The following is a 24191-nucleotide window of genomic DNA, read 5'->3' on the forward strand; positions in this document are numbered from 1 at the left end:
CGTAAATATTTCAGGTTTTGACTCAGTAAGTTAAAGTTGTTCAGGATTCTGAGTCACAACTTTAAAAATCTTACTGAATTACAATCTCTAGCAAAAAAACCCCAATCAGTTAAGAAAGTTAGTAATATTGAAATTTTCGTATTAGTTTAGATCTTAGGTCCAGATAAATACTGTCATGTACACAACATACCACAGTGGCTAATACAAGCAGCCTCTGGAGACAGATGTAGGGTAAGCTATCACCCGTATTAGGCTTTATCTGTATTTCTACAACTTAGAAGACTTAAAAGTGTAAGATTTAACATATGATTTGGAGACTTTAAAGAGATATGATTAAAATAACAATTTTTAAATCCCACCCCCCCTTCCTTTTTACAACCAAAGCAATGTCTAAACCCTAAGACATACTGTTCTTGGCAACAGCAACCTCTTGGCAAGCAAAATGAATTACAGCTCTTTGAAGGCAGTGCTTCTGACCCTCCCCCTCTGCTCCACTTCTACTCTAGAAGTTTTCTTGTTCTGATGAGAACAAAAGCACACTGCTCTCTATACTATTCAATATTCCAGATTTTTTTATCATGCAATTTGTAAATTGTGTGCCAGCTTCCTACTTTTTCTCTAATCCCCATTCATTATGTAACCCAAATGTAATCTTTAAATCTTTCTCCACAGCAAGGTGGAGCAGTATTTTTTAGTGAGCAATACAAAACCAAACATTTCTCAATTAAGAAGTTACCCAGGAGTAATTTAACTATTAATAACAACCCTTTAAAAACCAAATGCTGCAGTAGAATTGTTGGAATTGTAGGTTTTTTGCCAAGACTAGTTTCTACTGATCTGCCTATAGATAGCATCAATATAATATAGCATTAACTTACTTGAGGCCTTCCTGCTCTCCCAATCATTTGCAGAATATCAGTTTCACTGTACTCTTGGAACACTCCTCCAACATAGTGCATTGTGGATTTTATAACCACCAGATGTGCAGGTAGATTGACTCCCATAGCTAAGGTGCTAGTAGTAACTACATCAGATTAAAGTATATTGATTGCAAGATGAACACCACTGAAACGTCTGGCAGACGTTAAACAAGCAGCAAATAAGTGACTAACTCTTGATTCATAAGAGCTCTTATTTTCTAGTGAAGTCAGTGGGCATTCTGCCCCACAAAGAATTAGACTAAGTCTAATACAGACATGTATTTGCATAAAAATTTTTGTATCTGATCATCAACATTAATTTATTATCAAGTATTCTTCAACAAATTACATCCCAGATATTTTTAAACATTCCTTAACATCTGGAGATAATCCAGAATCCAATCCATCTTCAACGTAACACACACACACTGAAGAAATGTTATTCATATTTCTTCATAGATATTTGATTACAGCCATGACTTCATCTTGCTTTGTAGGGATCAATATCTTTAAGGCATATTTTTTAAAGTCATCAGTCATTAGCATTGTTTATATCCATAGTACCAAGCCAGAATCACCACCAATACTATCATAATACTTTACCAATATGCACTCGCATACGGAAAACACCAGTCAAGTTTGTAGCAGATTATCTCACACTCATGTTTTCTAATCTTTCTCTAACAAATACATGGGGTGGCAGGAATTGAATATGGAAAGCCAGCTATACAGGCCAACTGACATTTCCAGTCCACTAGAAAAGAGTATTAATGAATTTTCCAATTCTTTTTTGAAATGAAAGGAGAACTAAAATAAGTAATCAGGTGCATCAGGAAAAAAGAATCCAATCTAAACTAAAGGCATAAACACATCACTTTGTAAGAATATTTTTGTTTTTCATATCATGGTGGTATGCAAAATGGGAAATTTGTCAAAGCACAATGACCTAACCATTAAAAAGTTGCAAAGAAAGGTCACTTACCAGCGCAATCAGAGCTTCAGTCCATGTATGTGTGTGTGTATATACACATACATACACATTGTGAATATACATACACTATTTCAAGACCAAAGAATTTTTCCCCTTGGCAGTATGTGTGAAAGGTGTGTTAAAACCTTAGCCCTATCAGGCTCACAGACATATGAAGTGGAATATGCCCCATACTCTTTCAGTTTCCCCTCAGCTGTAGAAGTGTAATTCTACTATCTCAGATGATTCTGAAATACTCATACAAACTATACATTTCAAAGGACTGAAGTACCAATAAGCAACATTGTATTCATTCAGTGGTAGTCCATATGTACATTCACATTGTGTTCAGCCGTGGCATAGGGTCTCAACGTTATTTTTGCAAAGAGCAACTGTAGAACCACAGTTGCTTGAGATTTCAGAAATGGGACCGCAGCTGTCAAAGCCACACACAGTGAACCAGGCAGCCAAGTACAGTAGATTGCAGGGATGTAGAGACTTTTTAAATACCATGGACATTGCAACTCTAGCAGCATTGCCAGATCACAGTAAGGGTATCTACCTTAAATTTTCATAGTGAGTCATGACCATTGTACAGGAAAGAAAAGGAATCCATGAATCTTTCAGTGTTGTACATGAACCACACAGACAATTCCCCATAGGGTCTGAATCTTTTTTACAGAAGAAGAAAGCCTGGATGAGTTGAGACCATGATGTCTCAAACAGATACCTTCTCATTTCAGGTAACAGCAGATGGAATATTTCTTAGGAACCTCCCCACCAGTCAAAAAACCTTGCATGGGATTTTGAAGATAATATCCTGCCCATCTGAGACGCACAAATGTAAAAGATTACCTTCAGGGAAGTCACTACTGCAAATGACAAACAAAGAAAACATCATGTGAACTCTGAGGAAAGACACACTAGCAGAGAGTTCCACCTCAAACAGGATGACTCAGTGGTACAAGAAGGAAATGGACATGGCCAGACCTATAGAGACATATGAGGGAGGATGACCTCCATGTATGCTGAAAAGTTCAGTTCTATGGTCTTTAGTAACAGTGTGTATGTATACTCACAGGGTAAACATGCATGTGAAACACAAACACATCTTTTTTTTTTTTTTCCCAGTAACTCCAAAGGTTATATATTATATATATACACACTATAGAATCATAAAGTAGTACCACTTCCAAACTGCAATCTTCTCAGGATACATTAACAACATTTTGACTTTCAAAGTTAAATTTACTTACAAAGTACTGGTAAGTCTCCTACAGTAAAAGCTCCTTCAATTATTTTTCTGTCCGATATCTCCATACCCGCATGATGATAAGCCACACCATACATTAAAAGATCTGATAATAAAATAATTATATCCATCCTTGACTAAGTTTACTCAAGAAAGTATTCATTCAGAGTGGAGCAGTAGGAGGTTATATTTACCTCTCAGTTTGGAATCTTTCAATGAATTTGCAGACCTCTGTAATCTATGCAACACACACACAAAAAAAGAATACTTCAAAATCACAAAACAGATTCACTAATGCAAGTGGAATATACAAAGATGCAAGTAAGTTTTTAAAAAGCAAAAATAAAGCTTCACATGAAACTAGATACACAATTACCTCACTAAAGATTGTAAGGTGTATTCCTTGACATAACGTACATTTTTTACACATGTTCCCACAACTCTACTGCATTTGTGCTTTTTACGGATGTTCTTAGTTCTCAACTACATGTTAGACTATCAAAAGGGCACAGTCTTAAAGTAACTTTTAAAATGTACATTCCTTGGATATTTTCAACCACCACCTTTCCCATCTTTGCAAAGGGAACAAACTGACTCTCCAGGGCAGCTGTTGCAGCCTTTCAAACCCAGTCATCTTTCTAAATCACAACCTACAATCCAGATGTGTTGTTCAAATAAGGCAAAGATGACAATGTTTGAGGTCCAAAATCAGGAAGTAGCTTCTGTAGCTGCCATGATTAGGCAACCCTGAAGTAAATAATAATTAATATGGATGAGGGCTGTATTTATTAAAGTTATCTGATAATGCAAAGACTTCTTACGGCTTAACTTAAAAAACTAGTAAGACCATATCCAATTCAACTATGCATATGCTTAATCTTTGCACTGCAAGGCCTTATAGGGCCATCAGAATTAACATCTGTATGTTTAAAAAGCAGCTTTTAGAAACAACTTAATGTTTGTTAAAAGTACCCTAAAAATCTGAGAAGCAAATAAAACTTTCCAAGAAAAGTGCCAATTTACCAAAAAGAATGTCAACTGTGATGATGATTTTGCTGCAGACACTCTGCTAGAAACTGTATTAGCTCAACAGCTTTCTTCACAGATGTCACAGGATTACTAAAACACTCATTAAGAACTCAAATATAAAAATACCTTTGTTTCTGTTCTATACTCAGCACAAATTTTGCGTCTTTTGCAAGAACAGAAGCGGCCTGCTGTACTCCTTTTCTTGTGGCACAAAACTATAAATAAGAAAATATTTTCTTGAATCAACACTTTCAAGAAAGGAACAATTTCAAATGTGATTAAAAAAAAGCTGTTGTACCACAAGCGCTGGTTTTTGTTCCGAGTATGTTTGTATAATACTAGCTATCTTGTAGTTAAGAGTTAAGTCAAATTTGAATTCTGTCTGATTGTCACTGCAAGGAAAACCAAGCACAATTTTGCGTAGCTTCACTGGTCGTTGATCCTCATCTATTTTCAGACACACAGCAGGCATCTTACTATCAGAAAGCCATTCTGCAATCTTTAGAAAAGAAGAAATAGAATGGAAATTATAAATTTCTGGGTTTAATCATGCTCTGCTTTAACTGCATCACACAATAATTAACTTAGCTTTTGTCACATGTAAACTATTAACACATTTGACATTGCTTTTATCTTCAAAATCCCAGGTGCAGTTCTGCTTTCTACAAGATCAATATAATGTGGACTGAAATCTCAAGTCTGTTGTGATTTATATTTAAGAGTCAAAAAAACACAAACAGAAGTCTAAAACTGAAGCATGTCCATACTTGGCTGATAGTTCCATATGGTTGTAGGTCATTTGTTACGTTAACATCAACCTCACAGCTGTCTTCAGCTGACAGCTTCAAAATGACAACTTTGTTATCAATCTGAATTTATAACTCCAGGTAAATTTTATAAAATACAACTACATTAATTAAAATACAGTTAAAATTAACTCTTACATCTTCAGCGTTTGGGATTGTTGCAGAAACAGCTACAAATCTCAAGGGAGGAACAGTGTCATGATTCTCTGAAAGACGCCAAAGAGATGACTGAACAGTCTTCATTCGACTGACTACAACTTCTAATGTTGCACCACGGCTTTCATCCTTTATAACATGCACCTATTAGGAATTTTAGATTTGCTATATATTTCTCCAGTTACAGTCTGTACATGTGTTAAATAAACGTTACATTTTCTAAGCTTCCTTTTATCTTCAAGAACAAAACTAGTGCATATAAAACTTTAATTTTCTTACCTCATCAATGAGAAACAGCCGTACAAGATGGACTATAGAGTTGTCTCTCCATCTTCTAGTCATGCTATCCCATTTTTCCTAGGGGAAAAAAAAACCCTCAACAAAACAACAACAGAAGGTGAAAGATGTTTTAAAGGCCAACATATGCCAGAAGTAAGTACAGGCAGACATGCTTAAACTTTAATAAACCTTTACATAAAATCAGTTAAATCAATTCAAGCTAATGCCATGTATGTTTCATCTGGCACATTATTATATTACTAACTGTTCCTTATATGAACTCATATTATGCACAGCAGTGTGCGGGCAAGCATAAAGTTACTAGTTATTATTAAAAAAAGGAGCAGTCCTAGTAGCATACAATTAGTAGGCTACAAATGTCTGCTTATTCTAGGATTTTGTAAGAATTGGGATTGAAACCTACAGGTGTAGTGATAATAATGTGAGCATGATGTATTTCAAATAAATCATCCATCACTGTATCTCCTGTCAGTTCCTTGCAGCTGAGTCCTACAGGTCCAAATTTTTCTTTCCAATCATCAAAACGCTGACTGCATAGAGCTTTTATTGGAGCCACTAAAAACAACACAAAATAATCAGTTATATCAGGAAACCCAAATCTTTGACTGTATTGCTAAAGATGCTAAATGCATACATTTTAAAGATGTCTTCTTGAATTTCATTTCCCTAATTTTCAGCTTTGCTTTCAGAAGCACAAAATTTGTAACTGGTATTATTATCCTTATTATCTTATTCCATGTGTACAGTTCATTGTTGAGCTTTGGGCTCCAGTTCTTCCCTATCAGCAATCAGAAACAGAACCCTTTAATTAAGGTTATTTATGCTCTCTCTTAATCCTGATCTCTTCCTCAATCCCACATGGAAACAATCATTCAGCTATCAAAGGTTTTCTCACAGACGGAAGAAACCACAAGAAACACATATTTTCTAATGGAAGATCATACAAATACCAACCTTTTTCCAGTTCAGAATGATTTGAGCACTCCATATTCAGAGAGAAAAGGCATTATAAACGAGAAACCATCCACAAGTGAGAGACAGAATACCAGAAGAAATCAAAATCTATCTAAACCAAATGTACAGTTAAGTGTAGTCAGGGTCATACCAAGCAGCTAACACAGCAGGTAGCAGATGCTGGTCCTCATGAGTAGACTCCTAAAACAATCTATTTCTTAATATTTTTTTTTTCCTGTGGATACATACTATACTTCTGCAGATGAAGTCAATTTCTAGAAATCAGAAGTAATCCTCTACAAAGACTGATACTAGCAACACATGCAAGTCTATATTGGATGAATAATCTATATAGAAAATGCAGTGATTTAAGTGAAAGAAATAGTATTCTACACATGATCTGAAAACAGCAGTAATAAAATAGATCTTGCAGTGGTTACATTCTAGGCTAGTTAGAGCCACTGGAATATGAACCATTTCTGCATATCTGCTGACAAGTGATCCTTAAAATGAAGGGATACAAAGAACCAGTTTCTACTTTAGAAAGAGGTGTAAAAATCTCATAAACATATCAGTGGCCTATAAAGCAGGGGAAATCACTAGCTCTAGAAAACTGATTACCAGCAAGTAACTCACAAAATTGCAAAAGTAATAATCTTTCACTCTTCAAGAATGCAAGAAGCTAGTGATTGCTCCCCAAACTTCGGTCACCAGTCCTTAGCATATGATAAAGCTACTGGGAAACAACTCTTAATTTACACAACTACTGCAAACTAATTCACATACATTGGTCCACTGATGAACCAGGTACCAGAGCACGCTCCGGCAGTGTGTAATCCGATTAACACCTCTGTTCCAATGTTTGGAAAACTGACTTGTCTCCTTCTCCATCATTGTCGAACCTGGAAAGGTCAGCAGATCTAGTACCACTAGTGGGTAACTATTTCCTTACTAAAAGTTCCAACCAGCCAGTTTGTATCAATTCTACCAAGGCAATCAAAAACATTACAGTACACTGAAATGCTCCACCTCGATCCGCTGACATAGAAACTATAATACATGCCTGTTTATAAAAGATCTGTTTATAATACACAGTAAACTCTAAATCAACACTAGCTTTATTGTAAGAATGTGAACACATTGGATTTTTTTTAAAAAAAAGATAATTAGGCTGAAATTTCTGTAACTATAAAGATTGACCATTAATAGCAAGACTGACAAATATATCACTGTATGAATTAATTACAACTAGGACAAACCCACTAATTTAATCTGATTTACATGATATGAACTCAATTCTCCAGGAAGGAAAGAAAAAAAGTGTAATTTTTGTGACTATCTTCAAGTATTTTCATTAGTTCCTATACAGATCAATTAAACGCATGAAGATCACAGTCCTGTTGCCTCTGAACTGTTAGACAGAAAGCAACAGTTAGCATGAAACCTTGCCAGATAAGTGAATGTTGGGAAATTTGATCATCATCTCAGATCAACAGATGGGCATACAAAAGATACTGCATCATTTCTGGCTCTGCCACTAAGAATTGGTTTTAGTTTCCTTTGCTTCCTTCTTCTCTTTTAATGTACATCTTGCCTTCTTAGAGGACAAACTCTTTACAAGATTTTTAAAGATTTTTATTTGTATAGGCAATGCTGAACACTACAATCACACAGTGCTGTTAAATACTAGTAATAGTTACAATGGTATCACAAATAAACAAACCCTAAAATAAACAACTTTTAAAAGAATGAGGTAGGTCACATTTTTTTAACATATTTAATTTCAATACTACTAAAGCACTCACTCCAGATCTGCACATTTACAGAATGACTTTTCCTACTGCTGTCACCAAAATGTTTAAAGCTGCATAATACTTACTGTAAACAACTTTAATATTTAACCAAGGCAGTGGGGCTTCCATGAGTAATCTGGTAATAGCTAGCTCAAACATCACAGTTTTTCCAGAGCCAGTTGGAGCACAAATCACAAAATTCCTATCTGTATAAAGAAGCTAGGAAAGAATTGCAAAGTAGTAAATACAACACAGCTATCCATTGTACCTATTCATACATTCCAAAAGCATTGTCTAGGGGAAAATGACACAAGGAAGTTATTATTACATTGATATATGTAGACTAAAAAATTTTGTATTAGATGTGAACTTTAAGTTACAGCAAAAGAAAGAACATCATCTGCTACACATATACCACAGAAACGTAAATGAGATACTGTTCATCTAAGGTTATTATGTAATGAAATTCTGCGACAAACAGAAAAACCCAGTATCTAGCCTTAGATGACATTAATACAGAATCACTGCCCAAGTCCAACTGCAACCAAACATAGTCTCGTCAGAAAGAGTTATTCTGTGCTCAAATTCATTGTGTAATTTGTTTTCCTTCTGTAATTCAATCTGCATTTAAAATTCCAACATTGTTGAATAGATACCATTTTAATAGAATGTTAAGTTTTCAACAATGACAAAAGTAGGTTTTGTATGACTATGCTTCCTTCCTTCCTTCCTCCACATTCTATCCTCCACCATCTTAGAAGCCAGATATGTCCATGTCAGGTTCCCTCACTTTCCTCTGACTGGGTTGACTCTACCCTCCTTCCTCCTCTGCAGTGTCACTCACCCATCCTCCCTCCATGCAGCATGCTCTGCGCAGCTTCATTTCCTTCCTTCCCTCCCAACTCCTCATGGATTCAACTACTCTCATTCTTTTTTACTTCTAGCTGTTAATGCTATAAAACTATTCTATCAGTGTTAGGAGCTCACAAGGATGAGCAGGAATTACCTAGAATTTGATTTATAAATAACTGTAGCAATGACTGACACTGACAGTACTGCTGAACAGTTACAAGAATTACCTGTGTTCTTCATCTACCTACGATTCCCAATTTTCCAATGCTCACAAAAATCAATGAAGTATGAATGCTGTATGAATATAAAATTTTTCCCTGATTTCTGTTAAATAATCCTTTGTAACATTCACTGTGAATCAACCACAGAAATTCTACCAATTTGAAGGCTTACAACTCATTTCTTGGAACTGGAGAGTTGCTACAAGTTGAATTTTGCAAGCTAAACCAATTAAAAAATCCCACAAGACCATTATCTTTTTAATAAGCCGATTTCTCTTCATTTTTTAACAACATGTCACGTCATACATCAGTGATAAGCAAACCTTGTCCTTCCTGGTACCTTACAAGCAAGTTTATATTTAGGAGTACCAACACATGAGCCACTCAACAAAAAAAATTATTTTTTTTTTTTAAACTATTGCCCTAAGAACTCTGTTTTGCAACTTTCATGAGAGTAAATCTTGATTACAGCTGGGGTCTTCCATTTTTCTAGGAACGAAGAGTCGTACAGATAATTTTACAGGCCAATATGATGTATAACTCTCATCAGAAAATAAACACAAATTTGGAAGTAAGGAAAAATACCCCAAATCTATACATAAAACTAAAAACGTAAGGAAAAAAGGTAAAAATACAGCTCCCCATATAATTTAAAAACAAGATCATTCCACTCACATAAGCACTATTTTTAAAATCTTCTCTTTATAAAACATAGTGGATAAGAAATTAAAACAAAAACATTCACAACATCAAGACTCAAAAAAACATGCCTAGAAATGTTCGTGAATGACACTGGGATTTCCCCTAGAGTTGAATAAAAATTTCAAATGCTTTGTTGAAGACTCTGCTGGAATCTGTATCTCCTCTCTGCAATACCTATAATACAATCTTTCTCAAATTAGCTGCTTTCAAAATAAGTTTCAGGTTTTAAAGAAAGAGCATAGCTGATAAAAAGGGCATGGATAAACATCACTTCTCCAAAAGGACAACCTTCTCTAAAGTTCTGCTTTTCTCAATCCTCCTGTGAAAATCATTGAAAAAAATTACTAATCTGTATGCATAAATATACATATAATTCACATCTTCACACAAATGTATTTAAAACTGAGAAAAACATTTCTAAAAGGTCTTCTGGTCTCTTTTCTCAGCTAAGCACAACCCTGCTCAAGTACTCCAGGAAGAGGTTCTAGATATATTAGTTTTCTAACTCTTTCTAAGTTCTGAATATCAAAGTATCATTTAAATTTATCTACAAAGTACTACTTGCAGCTGCAGGTAATGTTTCATACTTACATCATCCAAAGCTTTAGACTGTGCATAGTTAAAATATGGGAACTCCTTAAAAATACTTCTAAACTGGGTCGCTTGACAGCATTAAGGAATTGAAAACAATTGAGTGAATATTATAAAACTTATTTTAGAACTCTAAATGCATCTCTCTCTTGTAATTCAAATGCAAACTTAAAACACATGTAACAACCTTTCACTGATGCCGGCTTGTAAAAAAATATCAAAAAGTAACCTATTAAATGATTTAGTAGCTTCATTTAGATTCTTGGTGTGCCATATATTCCACTTCACCAAAAAAACCTACTACCTATTTGAGAGGTCTCAGGATTATACCAATAATCAGGAACCTCCTCCTTGGCATAGGCTTCATGGAATAGCATGCAATTATGGAATGTGAAACTGAAAGGGACAAAAGCTTTATTCCACACTGCTGACCAGATACAAGAGCAAGCAGAGCACTGCTGTTAGCATATCTAAAGTTGAAATGGTCATTATATTTGTAATATAACACAAATTAATTAGCATAATATTGTATATCCAGTCATAACAGTAGCAAAGAAATTCACCTACAATCTCTTAGTGCTGAAAGTGATTTTAAAGATATTTTCAATTGCTAATATTGTGTATTCTTCAGACAACCACATTCTTATCTAAAATATAAGTAAGATGAAAAACAGTATCGTTACAGTGAGTTGATCCTTGTCTGGACTTGCACTGAAGCCACACAAGCAGACTAACTGTAACCATCCGATCAGGCTGAGGATGAACACACAGACATAACACCAACAGTAACAAGAACAATGAACTGATGAGGCCTCAGATTGATGTTACATTAGAAGACTAAATAAAGAAGAAAGTGAGCAAACCAAGAAATAAAACTAGTTAAACATAAACATTTTAAAAATAGGTGAAGATAAGCAAGTAATATTAGACTAAAGAAAAGCAGGGGTTTTTTTAAAAGACCTCTCTAAATAAGTGATCTATTTCCAAAATGCAGAACACTGACTATCTGTAATTGGCAACAGCAGAACAACTGAGTCCTTACTCATTTTGGAAATTATGACACTTCTTAAAGCTACTCACATTAATTTAAGTTGCCTAAATTTAGACACTTCCCCTTCCTATTTAACCTATCATTTGACAGGTTGCTAGAAACAAAATATTGAAATGACAGTGTAAACGAAGCAAAAAATGTTTGACAGATATAGATGGATGGTTAATTATCTTATGGGTTCAAGGCAGAGGCAAGAAGGCGGACAATTACTGTAAAATCTGCTTAAAGAATGGAAATATGCTGTATGTACACTACAACATAAATACAGATCTATAAGGAATACATGAAGTTTATTTTCTCCTGATAAAATGGGACAAAAAGTAAGATTCAGCTGTCCCAGTAAGCTTAAATACTAATTCACTTTTCCTTTATTTAAAGTGTATGGGCATATTTGTGTGTATGTGTCTTTGCATATAAAATCTGTCCTGAAATTCATATTATGCAAACTAAAAATTTTACTTTTTACATTTTAAAAATAAACAGGTTTGAGAATAAAATTTGAATGTTTGAAATAAGAATAAATTTGCTTAGCAGTGAATGATCTATAAGTTGTCCTATTTTCATTCTAGTTTTGGAAGTCCAAAGAGTAAACACCCATTCATCACTCAATTCTCAGCATTACATTACAAATCAAAACTATTACAGTATAATGCATGAGTTCCTATGGCTACAAATTAAACACCTATAATTTTGTAAGTGTAAAAGCATTGTAAAATCAGTAAATCAGATACTGCAAATAGAAGGATACGTATTTCTGTAACAGCCCTCAAAATTTCCAATTTTCTTCCTGCAGTTCCTAAAGAAATAAAAGCAGTTAATTTATAAAACCAGATTTGTTTTCAATCAATAACCATGAAAAATATCTTCCTGACCCCAAGCTATGTGTTCTGTGAGGAGCTGCAAGGCTATAACAAGGGCCAGGCGATACAGAAGGAGCTGACAGGATAGGACAGGGAGGTCACAAGGTTATGATTTGAAAGGACCATCGTGGTGGCTTTTTCTGAACTCACTCCAGTTTAAGGATGCCTGTACCAGAGACTCAAAACTTGATGCAGTATCTAGAAGTGCTCTCAAAAGTGCCAAAAAGAAAGGGATAATCACTTCCCTGAAGTTCCTGGTTTTGTTCCTGTTGACAAAGCCCAGGATGTGTCAGCTTTCATTACTGCTGGGGTATGCTGCTCACTCACACAGAGTGAGCTGTTCTCCAGACCCCAGGCACTTTTCTGCAGAGCTGGCCCCAGTCAGTCCATCCCAGAGGAAACCCAGAGGTTTTTCTCCTTCCTTGGGGAAAGACTTTGTATTCGTTCCTGCTGAATGAACTTCATGAGATCCCTGGCAACCCCCTTCTCCAGGACAGATCCCTGCACTACTCCACTTGTGGCAGGCATGTGGGCAGAGTGTGACCCATTAACCACCACCCTCTGAGTCTAATCATTCAACCACTTTTTTTTTTTTTTACCCATGCCATTGTCCAGCCATTCCTAATGGTGTAACTTGGATACAAGAATGTTGTGGAAGACAGTGTTTCTCAACCATCCTACAATTCTATGAAAAGCCTCACTGAAATCCAAGGAAATGACTCTTCCTATTTAAAACCTATTTCTACAAAGATACAAATGCTTCACATCACAAATAAACATTCTGTTTTCAATTTCTCATTTCAAACGCAGATGAGACTATTTACCACATGAAGGGACAAGGCTGCTCTTTTTCAAACTGTTTAGGGGACTGATTTAAAGTGACATTTTCAAAAAGGTTCACATGACTTAGCACTTTTGAAAATGTAACTCTTCTTCATAAATTGTTTACCCAGCTCATACTAAACAACAATGCAATTAAGTTCCATAGAATTGCAATATGTTTAGCCAAATATACCACCTTGAGCTGGTGAGAAAACATTCTTCACTCTACCTCAGATCATGGATATCCATTATTATTATTATTATATACCAAAGACAGACAGTGGACTGTTTTTCTTGAAATAGAGTAATTATAATTACCTGTCGTATCCAGAAACTCCAAAGCATTGGAAAAAGATTTAATTCCATTTTTAGATGCAATGTCCCCAGCATTTACCCTATGCAGAGTGAAATCTGAGTCTTTAGTTATTGGAGCATGATGATTATTACTCCATAAACCTTCTTTTCTCACTTCTTTCATGTTTTCACTTCTATTTAAGTAAGTATCGATTTCTTTCACATCCATAGAACTATCTTTAAATTCTGTATTTTTATACGTATAACCAGACATGTTAAATAAGCTGAAAAAGATCCAGGATTTTCATTAGTTTGTTGTAATGTTGCAGTTTCTCTAATATTTGAAAAATATGTATGTTTTAGAAGCAGAAGTAGCAAGATACAACAAGAAAAGTTTGTATCTAACTTTATTTGCTCTGATACTGTGTTATCTGAAGAAAACTCCTTTCAAGATAAATTTTAACTTTACTTTCATTCTAGAAAGAACCTGAAAGAATAAACTGCCTGTCCAGATGGGCTCTGAATCCCACTAGCAGATTAACTATCAATCTCTGCATGATTAAAACCAACAGAGACATACAGATCCTGAGGAATGAGAAGAGCTAGGCATAGAAGATGAGTTTATCTGTAAAACCTCTCCTCCCAGGCAGCACTGAAATTGTGTTGAGAACTGCTCAAGGTATTCCTGGTTGGGCTGACCTCTGCTCTGAAAAGCAAGTGATCTTAGCCTTCTTGCTCATTACCATGTAGACAAAGAACTCTGAAAAACTTTTGTTATCTAACAATTTATTTAAAATTAAAGCAACATACCTCATACTTACTTTTCCCATAAAAGAGGCTGAGCTCAGGCCACATTTATTTACAGTACTGAAATACTGCCAAAAGGAAACACCTTTTTTCCTTATACTAAAAAGAATTAGTGTCTGGAGCCCTGTTCAAGTACCTTCAATTGAAGGATTCAAAACTCTGCATTTAACAAATGTATCTAAAATAATAATACGATTCTGACAGTTGATAAATTAGCAGAATTGACTAGACACGTACCTTTTTCTTAGTGTTGAATGGACACTCTCATCATCACTGTTTGCTGGAAAACTGCTTAGTATTTTATTTTGTGAAAAATTTGCACCAGCTTGCTGAGAAACCCCTGTTCCTGTTTTGGATTTATCTTGGTCAGAAGAGAGAAACAATGAAACCATTTTCAGACTTTCACACCGAAAACCAATTTTCTCTCTTTCTCCTACACTTAATTGGAGCACTTCTTTTTCAGAGTCTATCCCAAAATGAACAGGTGCTGGTGATTGATCATTTACTTCCTCAGCTTTAGTCTTACATTGTTGTATAAACTTCTGGTGCTTTCTCCCTCCTACAAAACCAATAAACTATTGCATCTATTAATATTCATATTCCTATTCATAGTAATTTAATTAAATAACTTCCACACAGAATAAGCCAAATGAATATATATTATATGAACTGATACTTCTATCTTATTGCAAGAACTTTTTTATATATTTTATGACTCATGCTGATGAATGTAATGCGCCAGTTGTCAATTAAAAAGTTAGAAAAATAGGGTCACATTCTATGCTTCCTATACAAAGTAATAGAGCGAAACTATTCCTCAGAACTACAGAGTAGTTTGTAAGATAGAAACTCTTCACCCTGTCCCAGAATGATGATTTTTTTTAAAAAATGACACAATGACCAAGCCCGCAGTTCCTACTACACAGAGCTGCAAGATAAACCCTGCAATCTCAACAGTCAAAATCATAATGAAGTCTGTGGCAGGCTGGGTTCATAGTCATCTTGGTTAATTATCACATTTTGCAGGGTTAGTTCTCAGTAGGATGTGTCCTGATCTGGCTGACCATACCAGTATTGCTGTCAGCAAAAAGAAGGCAAGAGCAGAAAAAAGCAATTGAATGCAACAAGATTACAGAGCAGCTTTATTCCACAGCCTATTAATTTCAGTGCTATCCATCTAGAAACTTAAAATTACAATGGCCTGTTCGTGACATAACCCCGACATTTCTAATTCTACAAACACCAGAAAGCTTATTTGAATGAGTAGTTCTTAATGGAATTGCTCTTGCATAAATTAGAAAAAAACCCTTCTGTCTTAACAATATAATTCCTATATAAAGAATATCATCAATCAGCACAACAGCTAAGAAATGCAGAAATCTAGTCGACAAAGATAAAGCAACCAAATTCTTTAAAATAAATTTCCTTAATGTGATCCCAAATGTCTAGATGGAAGGAATACTCCACTTAGCAGCAATCAATGGCCAGATTCAAATTTGGCCTCCTGAACAGCAATTTCAAAAAAGCCCCAAAAGAAAAGAAGAAAGTCAGGTTCATACAAACTCTCTGTTCCTTGGGTGGGAGACAGGCCACCGATCCATGTGTTGCATTATGCTCTTACAGCTGCTTCCCACTGTGTTATGATGCTTCATGGAACAATGTGGAATAGCTGAAATTTTGATCATGCTTCTTACCCTGCCCACTTCTGCACAGTAAACTTGTAGCCTGTATACTCCCGAAGAGGGCTGCTAATACCCCAAAGATATGCAAGACCATTACTCTCAACTAAAATACATTCTTTGGCTATATTTGCATACCTAGAATATTTCATATTTCACAGCATTAAAAGAGAGAGGAGAAATTAACTGTCAAGCTAATTATTTGTTAAGCCATTCAAAATGAATCTCAAATATTACAGTTTAGTGGGACTTGGCAGTGTTAGGTTTATGGTTGGACTTGATCTTAAATGTCCTTTCCAACCTAAATGATTCTATGATTCTATTCTGTGATATTTTACCCAGATGAGTGTTGGTGGTATGTTCTTCCAGTTCCCTCTGTAACTCCTCTGCAGCTGGAATTTCAGCAATAGCTGGAGCAGGTGCAACACACCAAATCTTAGGCTCTTCATTTTCTAGATACCTATTTTTAACACATAAATGTAAGGTGAAAGCATTCTTTAAGCACCCTCCACAATGCCTAGCTCAAAATCACTAATCATAAATAACCTACTGTTTCTCCTGCTAAAAAATATTCTTTAATTTGTGTGATTTTTAATCACAGAAAATTTAAGAGGCAAAACTTCTGCTAACCCATATTTCTTACAGCCCTAAGATACACCTGCATCATTCAAACTTCAGTGTGCTTGGAAAAACATTTCGAAGTATGAGTTATGAACCCGGAAATTTCCAGCCCCACATTTTTATTTGTAAACAGAAAAGGAAGTTACAAAAAAATATTTGGCTGTAAAATGATTCAGAGTGTGGAAAAACTTTGAAAACAATTATATATATTTAACAATAAAGATTTACCTTTGTCTTGTATCCGGTCTTTCATAAAATAAATCATTCAATGAAAAAACCATGTCTGAAGAGTTGAACATTTTTAGATCAAATGTGAAGTCTCTTAATCTGCAAAATGCAGCACAAGGAACTGTGAAACTGAAATTACTAGAATTGAACCTGTATAAGCAATAGAAAGCTTCTTAGTTAAAGGTGCCAATACCTAATTTCTAGATTTTTTTTTTTTTTTAGAGCTCTTGCCTGCATCCTTAATTCTTTGAAGAATCTCTCTCCTGATAAAATATCGTTGCTATTACTTATGACCAAAAAATCCTGTAGGACAGCACTTTAAACAACATCATCATGACATGTCAGGAGGGAAAAAGTGGATAAGAGTGAAGATCCAGACAAAGTCTATGTTAAATTATTTAATTTCTAAGAATAATGCTAAAATTCTTTTATACAACTGCAGAAAATATATTTTCCTGTTTGTTTCCATTCTGATGGAAAAATATTTTTTATGATTTTTTTTTAATTATTCTATTATCTAAAAAACCCAATAATTATTTTGATTTACAAGAAAATCAGACTTTTTTTTTTTTAAACTACATGCAAATTCTTACCTGGATAATTGGAGTATGGGCCCAACTCCTTAACGTTGTTAACAGGTTTGTTCTGAAACATCAGGACCAGAGATTATTTATAAATTATTTAGCTTGTACACCAGTTTTAAAAATACTCCAGTTAATTTAAATGCTTTTCATTTAGCACCAACTCTAGGCATTAGACATATTTTCTTTATCTGTTTGCGTTGAGAATTTTCACAGCTCTTAATTTTGCTTAAGGATAGCTTTAAAGAGCAAAGATCTCACTAAAAGAATACCACAGAAAGCATTTCATGAGCCAACAATCTTAGATTCACTGAAACAAATGGTAGACTACCAAATCAACTTCAACAGAGTTTATAAAACTCTGTAAAGGCCAAATCTGGTGATAAAATAACAAAACAAAGCTATCTTCTTTATGTTCAGAAATAAACCAAAGCTGACACTTCTTTTGTACTCCAGCATCTCATTAGTAACATATGAAAAAAATCTTTTAGAGTGCTTTGCAAATAGGACTCAGGTTTACTTAATTACTGTATACTGTCAGCTGTGAATCAAAAATTTAAAAAATATTTTTCTTCCACAGAAGCTGTAAAACTTCAAATATTCCAGAGAAATGTTTCAAATTTAAAACAGAAAACATTTCACAATACCGGCAGAACATAGAGCATGTAATCAAAACTGTCTGTGAAGAAGACACAGTGAAGAAGATAGGTTTTAGAACTTCAAACAAGAAATCTGTCAGTGTCCCTTTCACACTTCTTTTCAGAGTAAGTCTGCAACACCACTTCTGCCAGTTTCTGCCACTTACCCACCACCAGGTTTTGCCACTTTTTTCTTCAGAGTAATAAATCTAGAATTTAGAAGTCACACCAATAAATCTAACAAAGCTGGTTAATTTTGCCACCATACTTTTGCATGCTTTTAATGTCAGTAATCTAAAGCAGGAGTTCTCGGGCTTGGGTATCAGCAGCAGCAGCAGCAAGCACTTGTAGTAGTACTACTGTCAAGTTGTTGCAATTCAAGTAGTAATTATCTGTGTTAAGTGCTTATACAACTGAAAAACCAACACTCCATCAGCTCCAAGGAGCTGCAAACACTGCACACCAGTGTGATACGGTTTTCATACCTCAGGTGGGGAATCATCAATCTACAATTACGCAACTCCCATTTAAACAAACTGGATTTATGATTCCCATCCTTAAGCAGTCTTTGTTATACACAGTATTTAATCTCCCAGGCCCTTCAGGCCTCTGCTCTCCATATGTCATTTATTCTTTGACTGGCTCTATTAATTCCAATTGCTTAATAATGTAAATAAAAATGGTCATTCTAAGAGACTGGAAAACCCTGGCACAACACTCCTTTATGCAGTTCTGTATTCATCCACCTGCTTGCTAGCTGTCAGCTGGGATGTCCCCCTCAAAATCCCCAGCCAATAGTGAAAAGGCTCTCAGACTTTTAAAGTAAGAAGAAGATACAAATAAAAGGGCAAAACATGTCTCCAAGACAGACAGATATCGAAGTGTCTTTTCCATACTATCAGTGTTTTTTGATAGCTCAGGGAAAATGTATATGCAAGATGGCAGAACGAGCGAGATGATTAGGTTCTGCAGGAACAGCACAGACCACTGATTCACACAAAGAGATGTGTGCCTACTCCTGTAAGCAAAGACCTCTCATGTATCTGCTTTAAGGAACCACAGACACTGCAGGCCACAAGGGGGTCTGCTCCGTTTTGAACGCCCTTTGCTTTTCGCCTCCCTCCCAAAACCGAATTCTTTCCTCAGACCTCAGTATTTCACCTCAGTGCTCTCTCCAGGCGGCCCAGAGCGAAGGTCGCACAGTGCCGACCCAAACAAACTGCAACTGCTCGCTCCCAGCGGTGGACCAGGGGGCATCCCCACCTCACAGCGCTCCCTCCACGTTCCTGCGAGCCCATAAACACCCCCTCACAGTCAGGCTCCCTCTCCCGCCCTCCTCCCTCGACTGAGGAAGGGAATCCGGGCACAGCCGCTCACCACTTCACCAAGGCGCCTCCCGCCACCACCGCGCAAAATGGCGGCAACCGAGGGGACAGGGCGGTGCCGGAGCGCCGCGCGGTCAGTGTTCCTCAGTCGGGCCGGCAGACCGAGCGGGTAGCGGCCATTTCCTCGCACCGCCCCAGGCCATGGCCGCCCCCCCAGAGCTTGCGGGAGCTGGCGGGCTCTGGCTCTCTTGCGCCGCGGCGGGGGTGCGGGCTGCCGCTGCACGAAATGGAGGGCGCGGGCCCGCTCCCCGACGGCTGCCTTTCCTCGGAGGCGCGGCCCGGCCGTGACATGACGGGTGGTTACTAAACCACCTACACTCACAAATCCTGAAACCAATGGGAGAGGAAGGGGCTAAATTCTCCTTAAAACGGTAAAAAAGGAACGTGGAGAGACTCCCCTGGTGCCAGATTTAGAGCTTGTCCAAACGTGGATTCATTGGGAATTACTCCCTCTCATGAAAAGTCTTTGGTATAAACTTAGAAAAGGTGGCCGATTCCTGTGCCATACGACTCTGTTATCAAAAGGATTCCTACAAGAAGAAGTACATATGCTGAAAATATTGATCCTTAAAATATTTTCTAGTAGAATTTTAATTTTTTTTTTTTAATTATTGCTGCTGAACTAGAGCAACAAAGCTGCCTCAAACAATTTGTATGATTTGAAATAATACAATGTATTTCTAAAATGCAGAAGAAGATTGCTGGGGTTTTTTCCACAGAAATACTGCAACTTATAATTCTGGACTTGCCATTAGAGCATAGCTTTTGAACTAGTAAATTCAAAATAAATTGCAGAACTGTCTCAAAGACTAAATTTTAAGCTGGTTCAAAGCTTCATGCCATTCAACAAATACTATAGAGGCAGCTACTGTAAATATGTATTTCCTCATACATAAATAGATGAAAAGGAGACAAGATTTTCTCAAATATTGATTGATTTTAACATAAATAATTTTCATTTCATCAACTTTTTTGTTTTTCTTTCTTGAAAATATTAATTTTTAACTTTCCATTTCAAATTCTTAGACGTTGTAGGTTTATATAATGTAAGTGTATTCTCTCAGACTGTGCAAGCCCAGGTCAATGCAATAAAGATTATGCTCATTTTTACAATTCTGTGTATATGTGGTCTTTCCTTTATTATTCTTACCTTAAAAAGACTCACATCAGAACTGTGTCAGATTACAGTGTTCCAAAATTTGCACCACATGTTTGGATGCTTTAATCCACCTCCCCATCTAATTACTGGGCAGACAGCCAAGGGAAAGCAACACTTCATTCCTACTTCCAACATGACAGGATCTTGGCCAGCACAGAATAACAAAAGATTTTGTGATAAAGAGCTTAGAATACAATCAGGATTGCTAATGAACCCATTGTCTGAAATTAAATTCTGAAGCCACCAATATTATTCAGTATTTTGAATAAAAGTGGGAAAATATTTGTGTTTATAAGCATACAATGAGCATTCATTTTGTGCTTATAATAAATTCTGAAACCAGAAAGCATTTTTACTTCTTGCTATTAAAGAATGCCTTCTTCGATTCTGGCCCCAGGCAAGTTTCCATCTTAGTTCACAACATCTGCTTTTAGCTGACCAGGCTTTAAAGTTTAAAGCCATAATACAAACAGTTCGTTTTTTAAAGCTATTTTTTCTTCGATTCCCATCCCTAGGTGACATCTCCCTCAACACACACACAAATCACATAAAATATATAGCAAAGCAGTCTCTCAACTGCTCTGAGACAGTTTAATTTTTGATTTTCCCCAAGCCTAACATCTGATCTGCCATATGTTTTGAGTCTTTTCAGCTCATGGAGATCACATACTAAGTCATAAACCTACATGTTCTGGAGCAACGTAACTAGAAAATCGTGAACACCAGACATTGGTCAGTGATCCATATGATAACAGAATAATACTCATACTTACTAAACACAAAGCTGTTAGAAGATTCCGTTTTCTCCAGAACTTACAAATTGAACAAATTGGCTACAAACAAATTAAATGCAGAAAAGTATCAAGACATAAATAGGTTGACAATCATCACCATTTCTCTCTCAGTTTCCTTTGCTTGGCTTTATCCACAGTTTCATAGACATGACAAAACCATTGGACTCTAAAAAGTGCCCTATCTTGTAACAGAAATCACTATGAAATATTGGAATGTTTTAAAATCACAGGCAACTCCTGAATTGTATGATTTTTACCACATGCTTGAGATGGTTGCAACAATTAATTTATTAAAGAAATTGTAAGATTCAAGAATTAAAAAAAATATTTGCAGCTGTAACCTTTTCCAGTCAAAATTGGGAAATAAAAATACAAGAAAACCAAAGTTACCTAGATGAGGAAAAGGGAAGTTTTTTCCATTTTATCCTGTTAGCCAAAACTTACAAATGTGGGCCTGATGTTACACCACCCTCGCAAAAACTTAAAGCAGGTGAATAACTTGATTTGTGGCAGCTGAAATTACTCATGTGCATAAGTGTTTGCAAGATTGGGTCTTAAGAGAGCTAAACACAGCTCCCGTTGGGAAGTGGCAATACTGCTCTGCATGTCTGCTGGAGGGGATCTCCCAGACCTGATACAAGGCACTGCTCCCCAGAGCTGTAGCAGGCAGCCTGCTCTTGCTGTGCCCCTTACATATGCTTCCCCAGGAAGTTTAGATCTTGAACTTCGATTTTTATGTGGCTAAAGTAAAATATTTTTAATGCTATCTTTTTCCATGGTGAGGTGGGGAGAGCGTTTTTCTCAGTACTTTTTAACCTTTGTTTCCATTTTCAGTTTCTTACTCATACATTTTTTCTTTTAAGAGATGAACTCTTCCCGCTGAACCCCTCAAGCATAGACTAACCATCAAGAACCATTTTCATTATGTATAGTATTAGCATCTTTCTTCAAATTAACAAAATAAGCACATTTTACATTCACAACTCCACCCTGAACAAATCTCATCATGTACAAACACATTACTTTGTCACATACTATTTAGAGACATCAGAAATTTTGCATATAGGCAAATGAGATTGTATTATTAAGTATATATTTTAGATTTAGTATAGATTTTATTGTTCACATAGCTGATACTTTTTAATTTTTGTATATTTAAATCATAGGCTCAGTTGATAAAAATGAGACGTATGCAGAAGGAAAGAAAATGAGATTAATGCCATGGTGATAACTGCTCTTTTGGAGTGTACCTCCTAAGAGGCAAGTCATTGCTGCTTCCCTTAAAAGCATAATGAATGTCCCGTTGATACAGTGCCCATGGAGTCTGCTTTTGAATAAATGACAAATAAACCTGAAAGTTATATCTGCAACCACTGTTTTGGAAAATAACTAACTTGGCTATTTTCATCTTGTCAGTTCCAACAATGTACTTTAAGGGAGGAAAGGAGTGAATGTTTTTTAAGCTAGAGCTATTTTGTTGAAGTCAGATCTCAGCAGAAGTATAAGGTACAACAAAATGCTATGTTCTTGCTCTAAATTAATACGAATTGATGATATTTACTACTATGCAATGGCTAACATCTGGATTCCAGATCCTCTGATAGTTCATTCACTTTGACAAGATTTCCTGTCAACATAATTTCTTGCTTTGGATTGGAAACTGTAATTCTGTCATTGAGAAAAATGTTTCAGAAACTCGTGAAAAGGAATACATTTGTAGACTTCTTTTTATTAGATAAGTGTATTATAACATCTATAGATTTTTCTTAGAATCATTTTCTCATTTGTAAGAAATATAAACAGTTCTAAAAAAAATTAAAGTTTTGAATTAGTCCCAGTTCTGCGGTGAGCTTTGTGCAGGAACAGAGAACTTAAGTGATAATGTTTTCTTGTTGTAGTGTGAGCTTATTCATCATTTCATCAAACTAGTTCCCTGGAGACAATAATAGTCTTTTTCTGCACATGTTTTGAAGTAACATGCACTGTTTATGAACTTCATTTTGAGTACAGTTCTGGCAATTTAAAAAAAATTTACTCATAGTAGTCTTCATGCATCACTGAATAAATATATATCCAGAATGTTCATCTTCCAAATCCTCAGTTCTACAAATATTCATCAGTAATACTTACAGACCAGTTGACTTAAAGTTAGGATTGTAAGTGAAAGCCTGATAACTTGCTGCTGCTCATTAAACCAGCAAGAAAATAGATTATGGAAAGAAAGGTCCATAGAATAAATCAGGAAATATAATTCTCAGGAAAAGGGATGTTTCTTGGAAAAGGTGCTTATACAGAAATCTTAATATGCCTGAAGTAATTATTCACAATCAAGGGACAGAAGAAAGTTTGTGAGTTTTGAAAATATGGGTCTGATAAAAGGTGAATTTTTAGAATATATTATGTTTTACACCTAGAATTTTCATTCACTGAGAGAGCTTGTCTCTTGAAATGTTTTTTATTTTGGCAGACAATGGTTTGAGGAGAGGACAAGAGGTAAGGAGACCCTGATTCTTTGTGTGACATATAGATGTTAAGTGGCCATGATGTGTGATTCTTCCTCAGGAGAATTTATTTTCTTGGGTTTATGTCCACTCTATTTTCTTTAGGAAAAAGAAGCAGCAAATATTTCAGCTACTGTCCTCTTTGAAATGCTCATGCAAAGATGTCTCAAAAAGTTCATCTTCCTTTCTTCATTTCCTGCTCCTCTCCTAATTACTAAACTTATG

The 24191-nt window shown here is 35.8% G+C and overlaps 1 protein-coding gene across 1 annotated transcript in view; it reads right to left on the reverse strand.

Moving 5' to 3' along the window:
- Positions 1 to 19752, reverse strand: part of HFM1 (helicase for meiosis 1) — a 43178-nt gene extending 23426 nt beyond the window's left edge. The window contains exons 1-17 of the mRNA XM_074876478.1: positions 19505 to 19752; positions 17502 to 17553; positions 16909 to 17007; positions 16398 to 16519; positions 14618 to 14939; positions 13598 to 13857; positions 12346 to 12393; positions 10547 to 10617; positions 8267 to 8399; positions 5837 to 5988; positions 5413 to 5490; positions 5116 to 5277; positions 4470 to 4670; positions 4298 to 4386; positions 3337 to 3380; positions 3147 to 3248; positions 879 to 1024 (exon numbers count right to left, since the gene is read on the reverse strand). Coding sequence (XP_074732579.1) covers positions 879 to 1024; positions 3147 to 3248; positions 3337 to 3380; positions 4298 to 4386; positions 4470 to 4670; positions 5116 to 5277; positions 5413 to 5490; positions 5837 to 5988; positions 8267 to 8399; positions 10547 to 10617; positions 12346 to 12393; positions 13598 to 13857; positions 14618 to 14939; positions 16398 to 16519; positions 16909 to 16979 — 2001 coding nt within the window. The 5' untranslated portion in view covers positions 16980 to 17007; positions 17502 to 17553; positions 19505 to 19752. The remainder of the gene's footprint in view (positions 1 to 878; positions 1025 to 3146; positions 3249 to 3336; positions 3381 to 4297; positions 4387 to 4469; positions 4671 to 5115; positions 5278 to 5412; positions 5491 to 5836; positions 5989 to 8266; positions 8400 to 10546; positions 10618 to 12345; positions 12394 to 13597; positions 13858 to 14617; positions 14940 to 16397; positions 16520 to 16908; positions 17008 to 17501; positions 17554 to 19504) is intronic.
- Between the last annotated feature and the right edge of the window lie 4439 nt (positions 19753 to 24191).

The sequence above is a fragment of the Strix uralensis genome, chromosome 8 (assembly GCF_047716275.1).
Source record: "Strix uralensis isolate ZFMK-TIS-50842 chromosome 8, bStrUra1, whole genome shotgun sequence".
NCBI classification, from domain to species: Eukaryota; Metazoa; Chordata; class Aves; order Strigiformes; family Strigidae; genus Strix; species Strix uralensis.